At 36.5% G+C, this 10,752-nt stretch overlaps 2 protein-coding genes and 1 non-coding gene across 3 annotated transcripts; 2 read left to right on the forward strand and 1 right to left on the reverse strand.

Moving 5' to 3' along the window:
- Nucleotides 1-1,083: 1,083 nt before the first annotated feature.
- On the reverse strand, nucleotides 1,084-1,155 carry TRNAQ-CUG (transfer RNA glutamine (anticodon CUG)). Its single transcript has one exon. It is a non-coding gene; the product is annotated as a tRNA-Gln (tRNA).
- A 3,137-nt stretch (nucleotides 1,156-4,292) lies between these two features.
- Nucleotides 4,293-5,939, forward strand: LOC149939539 (zinc finger MYM-type protein 1-like). Its single transcript, XM_090179153.1, has 4 exons — nucleotides 4,293-4,323; nucleotides 4,409-4,938; nucleotides 5,003-5,506; nucleotides 5,922-5,939. Exons 1-4 carry the CDS (start codon nucleotides 4,293-4,295, stop codon nucleotides 5,937-5,939), a joined length of 1,083 nt encoding a protein of 360 aa, XP_090035279.1.
- Nucleotides 5,940-8,835: 2,896 nt separating this feature from the next.
- Nucleotides 8,836-10,107, forward strand: LOC149939540 (uncharacterized). The gene has a single exon (XM_090179155.1). The coding sequence runs from the start codon at nucleotides 8,836-8,838 to the stop codon at nucleotides 10,105-10,107; it is 1,272 nt and encodes a 423-aa protein (XP_090035281.1).
- The last annotated feature ends 645 nt before the right edge of the window (nucleotides 10,108-10,752 follow it).

The following is a 10,752-nucleotide window of genomic DNA, read 5'->3' on the forward strand; positions in this document are numbered from 1 at the left end:
GATTCAAAATCCAGAGTTATAAATATTATAACCAGAAACCGGCATGGTACGGAGAGCAAAACAAAGTATAACAAAAAGGATTAAAAATTTCTAATAAAAACCATGTCCAACGAAGAGATATTTACATATTTAGGCTATTGTTATCAATGAGTAAGGTTCCACCGAGATTTGAACTCGGATCGCTGGATTCAGAGTGCAGAGTGCTAACCATTACACCTAGGAACCTGCAAACGCTGGAAAATTAAAACGCAGTTTTAGAAAAAATATTAAAAATTTCTAATAAAAACAATATTTACGAAAATATATTTACATCTTTAGGCTTTTGTTTCAAATGATTAAAGGTTCCCACGAGATTTGAACTCGGATCGCTGGATTCATAGTCCAGACTGATAAATATTATAACATGAAACCGGCATGGTACGGAAAGCAAAACAAAGTATTACAAAAAGGATTAAAAATTTCTAATAAGAACAATATTTACTGAAAAGATATTAACATCTTAAGGCTATTGTTTCAAATGACCAGAGTTTCCACCGAGATTTGAACTCGGATCGCTGGATTTAATGTCCAGAGTGCTAACCATTACACCATGGAACCGGCAACATCACAAGTAAGCAAAACGAAGTTTAAAAAAAAGAATTAAAAATTTCTAATATAAACCATGTCCAACGAAGAGATATTTACATCTTTGGGCTATTGTTACCAATGAGTCAGGTTCCACCGAGATTTGAACTCGGATCGCTGGATTCAAAGTCCAGAGTGATAAATATTATAACCAGAAACCGGCATGGTACGGAAAGCAAAACAAAGTATTACAAAAAGGATTAGAAATTTCTAATAAAAACAATATTAACCGGAAACATATTTACATCTTTAGGCAATTGTTATCAATGAGTAAGGTTCCACCGAGATTTGAACTCGGATCGCTGGATTCAAAGTCCAGAGTGATAAATATTATAACCAGAAACCGGCATGGTACGGCAACCAAAACAAAGTATTACAAAAAGGATTGAAAATTTCTAATAAAAACAAAATTTACCGAAAAGATATTTACATCTTTAGACTATTGTTTCTAATGACCCAAGGTTCCACCGAGATTTGAACTCGGATCGCTGGATTCAGAGTCCAGAGTGCTAACCATTACACCATGGAACCGACAATATCATCAGAAAGCAAAACTATGCAAAGGAAATTTTTTTTAAAAATTTGGAATAAAAACCATTTCCAACGAAGAGATATTTACATCTTTCAGCCGGTGCTTCCATTGACTCAAGGTAACACCGAGATTTGAACAAGGATCGCTGGATTCAGAGTCCAGGGTGCTAACCATTACACCATGGAGCCGGCAATATCACAAGAAAGCAAAACGAAGTTTTAGAAAAAGAATTAAAAATTTCTAATAAAAACCATGTCCAACGTAGAGATATTTACATCTTTTAGCCAGTGCTTCCAATGACTCAAGGTAACACCGAGATTTGAACTAGGATCCCTGGATTCCAAGTCCATAGTGATTACTATTATATCACGAAACCGGCATGGTACGGAAAGCAAAACAAAGTATTACCAAAAGGATTAAAAATTTCTAATAAAAACAATATTCACCGAAAACATATTTACATATTTAGGCTATTATTATCGATGAGTCAGTTTCCACCGAGATTAGAACTCGGATCGCTGGATACAAAGTCACTAAACTATTCACGGAACCACATTTGAGCTATAAGTCCATCATTCAGTGAGAGTAAAGATGAATACTCCATAAAGGTAACGAGTCAAAATAGACTTTGATCAAACATATTTTCTTCCTACCTCTGTAAAGGACACATTAAAAAAGATATAATAAATGTAAAATTGTTACTTGCCAGCAATTTTTACAACGAAAAGACGACATATTTCGAGATTTGACTACGTGTTTGATGAGGTAGGACTGATGATGAGGACGATTCTTTAAATTCCTAGATTTTAATACTTTTTGGATAACGAAGGACTGATGACGAAAAAGAAAAAGGCTGAAATGCAAAACAGTACTAACTTTAAAGGGTTGGGAATTTTCCCCGCATTTCAACGCTGTTTAGGCTTTTTTAAACCATACTATGTCATATTATATGTCTTCTGTGTGATGTTGCCTTAAACAACGTCGAATTTATTCGAAGTATTGGCGCCTGACGGCACCGCGCACTCACTTCGCTCGAGCGCTGGGGGCGCGCGGTGCCTCCCCAACCCCATACTAAAAAAAGCTATGGGCCATCTATAACGCAACCTAGAGGACAGCACCAAGCCTGACGCATCAAGTATCGCCAACCCGATATAAATCCAACTAACTTAATAATATAAATAACCTAACCTAACCTAACCTATTTTCCCCGCCAAAACCCCTTAAATGCGTTGAAATACGGCGAAAATACCTAAAATAAAAAAAGTTAGTAATGTTTTGCATTACCACATTTTTTCTTTTTCGTCATCAGCCCCACGTTATCCAAAACGCATTAAAATCCAGGAATTTAAAGAATCGTCCTAGGGAAAATTCATTGAAAAAGGCCAATGTTTAAAAATTCATATCTTTGTAAATATTCATTTCCGCCATATAAAAATAACATTAAAATAATCCCCATCTTGCCCTGCCCTCCATCCAAAAAAATATGTATAAAACAAATAGGGTGGGGGCAGCTATTCTACACTTTACCCAAAAGGCTATTTTGAAGAATAGGCCAATTATATATAATTTTGAATTAACTATATCTCCTTAAGTATTTATTTCCGACAAATAATTTTAACGGCAATAGATTCCTTGCGAAAAATACAATATTATAGCACAATCAAAACAAATATATAGGAGAGGGACCTATTCTTCAAAATAGCCATTAAGGTTACAAATAACAGTTATTAAACAAATAGGAATTGGTTATCAAAATTTAATAATCCTGAATTAACCGTTTAAAATCGAAAATCTTGCATATTTGAAAGTAAAACTAAAACAATAGTTTCCCTCAAACGTTCCATATTTTTTATGATGTAGTAGGGTGCACGACCGCACCAGACTTAAAAATTGGTTGTTTAGGTAATAATAATATACCGTTATATATGAAATCCGTTTTAATTTTTACTAATTCTAACGTTTCTAAGTTACTACGTAGGCTATGATGGGAAAATATGATTTTAAAACCTTTATAGTTATTCTATATACCGAAAATTCAAATAAGTGTAAACAATCTTATTCTGTTAAAATACCATTATCACATGTGCTTTGTGCATTTGTTAGTTGCAATTTAACTAGTTACGAGTCCTACTCTACTTCGCTTTAACTTACATTGTTAGACAGCCTTAAGTTAGTTTTGTCAATGCTACATAATCTACATTTCTATGTTGGAAAAGCAAAAGATATTGGTTGTTCACTACTTCCAAGTCTGAATAAAATCGTTGCTATTTTATTAAAGGGGCTTAGTTTTTGTGGTAATGGACAAGGACAAGAAATATAAAAGTGGATCTTTGAAACGAAGAGCTTGAAAAGCTTCCAAAGCTAACCTCATTTTTTAACAAAACATCAAATGAAAATGGGGTTATTGAATCTGAATCTCTTGAACCTAATTTCACTAAGAAGTTTTTGGAAAGTGAGGGTATCGAAGAAAATATAATTTCAGATGAAGTTTATTCTATCGAGACTACCGATATAGGTAATTTCAAAAACAGCTAAGGATGTCAATATAGAAAATCTTCAAAATGAAAAGTATCCTACTGATATTGCTAACTATCTCGATAATTTGACAACGGATATGAAGAAATTTATTTTAAAACATGGATCTTCTAAGCCAACGGGACCTTTTCCGAAAGATAACAAAAATAGGTCATTTTCAGTAAATTATAACTTCACTATTATTCAATCCGGAATAAAAGTGAGTAGACAGTGGCTATGCTATTCTAATAAGCTAGATTGCGTGTATTGCGAGCCGTGCTGGTTGTTTTCTGATTGGACTATAAACTGTAATTGGAAAAAAGGTATCAATGACCAAAACGTATCTTATAAAATTAGAGACCATGAGAAACGTAGTAGGCATGTTCAATCATGCATTGTAAAAGAATTGTGGAAAAACAATGAAGGGATTGATCAGGCCTTGGAAAAAAATATAGGAGAAGAATGTAACTTCTGGAGAAAAGTGTTAGAACGGCTTATTAAAATTATTCTTAAACTGACGAAAAATTCTCAACCGTTAAGAGGTCATCGTGAAATTGTATCTGAAACTTATGTTGGCAATTTTTTATCGGACGTAAAACTGTTAGCCGAGTATGACCTTGTTATGAGACAAGTAATAGATTTACCAGCTGGAAGTACGAAATACCTGAGCCCCCAAATTCAAAATGAACTAATTGAATGCTTAGGCGTACATCTTAAAAATTAAATATTCTATCATAGCTGATACAACTCAAGACATTTCCAAAATAGATCAATTAAGCTTGGTAATTCGCTACGTTGATATTTTGAAAGATTCAAGTGACGATAAACCTAAAGAGATCGTTGTTAAAGAAACATTTCTTGGTTTTGTACGAGTAACAGATGGGTCTGCGGCAGGTGTTACTTCAGTAATTTGTGACACCTTGAAATCATCTGGTTTAGATCTTTTAAGATCCCGAGGACAGGGTTACGATGGAGCGAACACAATGAGTGGAAAGTACTCTGGAGTTCAAGCGCGTTTGAAAGAGTTACAGCCGAATGCGTTATACGTACATTGCGCGGCGCACAATCTCAATTTAGTCATTAATAATGCAGTGAATGAAATTCCAGAAATTTCGAAATATTTTTCCATAATTCAAAGCATTTACACATTTTTTGGCAACAGTATTAATCGTTGGGATTTACTATCACAAATTACTCGTGAATCCGACATTACATTGAAAAAACTAAATCCAACGCAATGGTCTAACCGCCTGTCTTCTATACTTGCTGTAAAATTGAGGTTTTCTGGTTTGCTAAAGGCTTTGAGTAATATTATTTTACAATCAAAAAAAGGCTGATGAGAGATCGGAGGCTGCTCAAATCAAACGTAACATCGAAAATTTTGAGTTTGTCTTAATAACCATTATTATTGAAAAAATACTGTCGAGCATTAATGCAACATCAACTGTTTTGCAAAGAAAAAATATGGACATTGGTCAAGCTGCATTCCGCGTGAAAACATCTTTCAATAAAGTAAAAGAAACGAGAGACGAATATGATAATATTGTTGAAGAAGCTACAGCAATTGGGAAAAAATGGGGCGTACCTTGTCAACTAACAAATAAACGTAGACAGAAAAATAAAAGACATTTCGATGAACTAGCAGAGGGTTACCGATTTGAAAACGCTGATATGTTTTTTAAGTTTAATATTTTCAATCGCGTCATTGATATTGTGACTACGCAATTAGATAAGAGATTCGAAGGGCTAAATACTTTTGCAAATTTGTTTGACTTTCTTACACCGTCTAAATTAATTGTGATGGACGAAAACGAAATAGTGGATAATGCCAATAAGGTACAAAAACAATTTTCCAGTGATCTAAGTGATTCTCTGGCTTTGCAATTCCTCCTTTGCGTAAAATCTCTAAAAAGTGAAATTAGCAAAATTAGTACAATTTTTGAGTTTTCCGAGTTAGTTATTGTGAAATACTATGATATGTGTGCTAGTTTTTCTGAAGTGTATTCTCTATTAATGTTGTTTTTATCAATTCCTGTAACGGTAGCATCAGCCGAACGCTCGTTTTCAAAATTAAAAATAATAAAAAATTATCTTAGGAATACTATAGGCCAAAACCGCCTATCCGCATTGGCGATACTTAGTATTGAACCTAATAAAGCAGAAAAAATGGAGGCGAGATGAAAATATTTAAAAAATAAATAAATGGCGTAATATATCAGTTCCAAATTGACATTGATTTTCTTATATTTAGTTATCCATCCATTGGTGATTTATATGCATTCACATATTTATTCGTTTTATGGTGACGTAAATAGGCCAACGCACCCAATCGCGTACATTGGGGCAATAAAATGACTTGTCACGGGGGCCCATTTTACAACTTCTAACTTAAAAACTCCAAATACACGTAAAGATACAAGGTAACATAAAAACATATAGTCGAAGTTCAAAATCCATACGATTAAAAAAATCAGTTACAATTTGTAACTTGCAAAGGTCCAGGTAACATGAGAGAAGGTACAGTCCATTTTAAACTTGCCCAAATCCTTGAGAATTTTGGATTGCAAACTCTATGCAATATTTAAACTCTTCAAACTATTTGTAATCCACGGGTAAATTTAATGCTCGCGAACATGCTGTAATTAATTTTCGGTCTGTATTTTTTGCGAAAAGCTCTTGGTGACTAAACGTGATACTGGGAGGTGGGTCCAAACCCAAAGGTGGGACTCGGTCTAGCCCAGTTACGAATCTAAACACATCCATGAGCTTATATTCTGTTAGGCCCTCTTCACACATGATAATATAATCGTTGAAATATGCTTTCACTGTGGTTTCCAAATCGAACTTATTACTGTCTCGTTCCGAATATTTTATGTCCCCAAACAGAATTAAAAAAATTTCAGCTGTTAATACGTCTTCGCTGTAGCAAAATACTTTCTTGAAAGATATCGGATTTTCTAGCATGGCTTCGTATACTTTTAAAGTCTTCAACCCTTTAATGAAATCTTCCCGTTCAACGCTATTTCGCTTCAGCACCAAAAAGTGTAGCAATTCTTTCAATATCTCCTTTTTTTATACAAATCTTTTATCAATTTTGTGTAGCCAATTATTTCTAAGTATACTTTCATTTCATCAACCAGTTTTTTCAATACAGATAAATCTAGACAGTCCTCAATTTGATGGAGTTTATCCTTCAGTTCGTAATCTTGGATATCTTCAATAGTTGGACAAAGGTTATTGATGTTTGAAGTGATAGACGCGTACGTAATATCTGACAAACAGGATGGCCCAGGTCCACCATGGACCACAGATAGAGCGAAAGCTTCACCCGCGTAGAAGTACAAATTTTGTGACATCGCAGATGTGGCAACTTTGATATACTTTTTGGACTCCGAGCCGACGAATATGTTGCTGGAAACTAGCTCTTTGACCAGTAGAGTTAAAAATTCCCGTTTTGGGCCGCATTGGTCTATCGCTTCCTCCTTGAAACTTCCGCAAACGAAGGTTACGTTAATTGGGTTTTCCGGGCGAAATGTCGGTTTTTTGAACACTCGCAAAGCACCATTTAGAACGTTAGTGCGCTTGATATTAAATCTGTTGATAGTTTTACTGTCAGGTTTTAATTCCGTTGTTGCAAGTTCTTTCAGTATATCTTTCGTATCTCTTACTTCAAACTCTGGATTATTTTCATTTTCATTTTCATAAAAAGAACTGTCAAGATTCGGTGGCTCATCTTCATCAGTATCATCTTTCAGTAAATTTCTGTATTCGTTATAGAAAGTTTTTTCCTCTAAGGTAACGGTTGGCTCAGATATGTTATCGTTTTTAGCCGCGGCTCCCGAATCTTCGAAACTCTTGATATTTTCAAGCTTAATATCTGGCAACGATTCATCACAGCTACTAAAATCCAAGATATTCTCGTCTGATGATTTTGACTTATTTTTCTTTCCACTTCGAACGGGATAATGCAACTCCGACAGTGGGCGCACAAATATTATTGTTTTGGTTTTGAATAGACTGTTCAATACGTCCCCGTTCAAAGAATCCCCATCTACCATATTTGGATGACCAAGATATGAACCGCTGCTTAAGAGTATTTCAAACCTAAAAAATATGAATATAAGTTAGAAAATGTAAAAAAGTAGAAACGTTAACCAAAGTAACTCTTATCGCGGCCAAAACGTTATACTCAGTATAACAGCGCATTATCCTCCAGCGAAGGGCGCCTTAGAAAATGAATGAGGTATCAATATCCAAGGGGAAATATGGAGCGGGGGTATCAAAATCGTTATGAATGGTTAACTATTTCCTATAAAAAAGAGCGGGGGTAATCGTATTAAATTCGATTAAGTACGCACCCGAAAGGGGAGTGATCTGCCCCTCGAGCTCATACTTATAAATTACTGTTAGGGTATAACAAGATGTCACGCAATCCCCCGATGTATAAAATATATTTTAATTACTAAATTTAAATTTGAACCAATTTTCAATCAGATTGAAGGAATTTGATTAAAATGAATTTTTCGAGTTATCTGGTTTTCAAGCCCCCCCTCAAATCTTAAATTTTTTTATAGGAAAAATAGGATTATATTTCTAAAAATATACGACTTTATACAACTATTTTTTCAAAATTATAGGATTTTATCGGAGTAAATGCTATTTCAAATACTAACTTAAGTCATTTACAAACCAAATCTACAGGGTGGCCCAATTTGCTCTGACCATTCATTTTTCTCAAAACCTGTTTGATATATAATTTTGAAACTATCAGGGTATGAGTATTTTACTGAAAACGTTTCAAATTGTAAATTTGAAGAAAATTGAATAACCTTCCCATCTTTTTCCAAATTTATTTTTTGACCGATAGGTGGTAGGAAAAACTTTTCAATGAGAAAGTTGAAGAGCCTAGTTGAAAACCTACAAGTAACGTTGGTTCGATCGAAAACTGTTGAAGATTTTGACCTTTGGGTTATGTCAATCTTTTATATTAACGTTGTTATTGTTTTTTAGATAATATTTATTGTGTATATATAGTTCAACGTTTTTACCAATAAATCTGTTCTCTCAAATCAGCTCATGTTCTAGAGTCGTTTTTTCTTGCTCTGCATTAATAACAGGTTATGGGCAAAGCATGTTACCACTGAGTCTTTAGCTGAGTTCCGGCGATGTCGCATTACGGTATGAAGATTGATCCGCTAACTAAAGACAATTTCGACACATGGGAATTGCAAGCAAGGTCGTATTTCGTGAAGAATGGCACTTGGAGGCATGTCAGCGGCGTCACCTCGAAACCACTTCCAGCTATCATCACTGGTGATGCATCAGCCGATAGGATAGCTACAGCAGCTGCAGACAAAGCAATTGCGGTATGGGAAGAGGCTGATTTCTTGGCTTTATCAGACGTAATCTTAGCGGTCGGAGCGGCGGAACTGCGCGCTGTGAAAAATTGCCAGACTACTCACGCTATGTGTCAGAAAGTACAAGATCAATACCGGTCACAGGGTCCAGCGAAAAAGAACGCCCTGATGAAGTCCTTATTTCTGACGAAAATGAAGGAGGGTGACGATGTTCGAGACCATGTTGGCCGATTCTTGGATTCTGTTGACAGGTTGACCAAACTTAAGGTCAACTCCACTCAGTTCTGGGAAGACATGTTGGGCTGTATGTTGCTCTATTCCTTACCTGCGAGTTTTGAGACCATAGACATCATTCCCGATCTCGAGACCTTGAAGATAAAAATCTTTGAGCATGCTGATGGGAAGAAGGGTGACGTTTGCACCAATGATGCCATGTATATCGACAAACGTAAAGGAATGCGATACAAGAAGGCTAGCCTAGTATCTAAGAAGCAGTACAAAGGAGAGAAACCTAAGGAGGCTTCAATAGGAAAACCTGGAGTTTGCTATGTTTGCGGCAAAGTTGGCCACAAAGCAGTTGCCTGTCCGGATAAGAAGACGGCTGTTTCTGAACAGACAGTGTCCAAGGTTACTGAAGATTCATTTGCGGCTTCATCCTTTGCCTTCACTGCAGAAGTGAGTCTCCAGCTTGTGGACCAGCAAGAACGATGGTGTATGGATAGCGGCTGTTCCTCTCACATGTGTGCCCAGGAAGATTCATTTCACAATATGGTTCGTTCCGAGAATATGTCACTTAACCTTGCAGATAGTAGGTCCATTCCTATAAAAGGGAAGGGGACTGTGTTCATGGAGGGGCTCGAACGACAGCAAATCACTCTTGCCAACACCCTATACGTTCCGGAGCTGAGGTCGAATCTTCTCTCAGTCAGCAAGATTACTGACACCGGACACACTGTCGTTTTTGGAAGAAACGAGGCTCAAGTTGTCGATACTAAGGGAACCGTTCTACTCGTGGCCAACGTGAAGGAGAACTATATTACGCTCAGAGAAGGTATGAAGTTGATCAAGTTACTGAACTAAATACTCTATCAAAGTTACAGAGCTGGCACGAGAAGTTTGGACATCTCCATGAAGCCGCTTTGCGCGAGGTGCTCCGATGCCTTAAGATCACAATTTCACCTAAGGATCGCCTACCACCTTGTCCTGTCTGTCTAGCTGGGAAAATGGTTCAGTCACCCTTCCGAACGTCAACCGTCTCCCGCACCTGCCAGCCATTGGATATTATTCACACGGACGTTTGCGGACCCATGAGGACCACGTCCATTGGAGGGTCAATGTTCTTTGCTACGATTACGGATGACAATACACGCTGGAGTGAGGTCAGGTTCCTGAGACGGAAGAGCGACTTGTTTTTGTCATTTCTAGAAGTTAAGTCCTTAATGGAAAAAAGGAGCGGTTTTCAGCTGAAGCAAATTCAATCCGATAACGGCGGGGAATATTGCAGTGATCAAATGAAAAGGTACCTTGCAGAGAATGGTATAACTCACCGTACAACGGTCCCAAATACGCCTCAACAAAATGGGATAGCTGAGAGACGAAATCGCACTCTAGTGGAAATGGCACGGTGTATGCTGATACAAGCGAAGGTTCCAGCATTTTTTTGGGCGGAAGCTGTTAACACTGCTAACTATATTCGAAACCGGTGTCCATCCAAAAGCATTGCCA

Source organism: Leiobunum rupestre, chromosome 6 (assembly GCF_980474605.1).
Source record: "Leiobunum rupestre chromosome 6, qqLeiRupe1.1.hap1, whole genome shotgun sequence".
Lineage (NCBI taxonomy): Eukaryota > Metazoa > Arthropoda > Arachnida > Opiliones > Sclerosomatidae > Leiobunum > Leiobunum rupestre.

Excerpts from the sequence above, each read along its gene's own strand:
- LOC149939540 (XM_090179155.1), top strand. The coding sequence starts at position 8,836 with ATGTCGCATTACGGTATGAAGATTGATCCGCTAACTAAAGACAATTTC.
- LOC149939539 (XM_090179153.1), top strand. The coding sequence starts at position 4,293 with ATGAGACAAGTAATAGATTTACCAGCTGGAA. Across the intron at positions 4,324-4,408 it reads AATAGATTTACCAGCTGGAA|CTGATACAACTCAAGACATT; the intron begins GTACGAAATACC and ends ATTCTATCATAG. Across the intron at positions 4,939-5,002 it reads GCCTGTCTTCTATACTTGCT|GCTGATGAGAGATCGGAGGC; the intron begins GTAAAATTGAGG and ends AATCAAAAAAAG.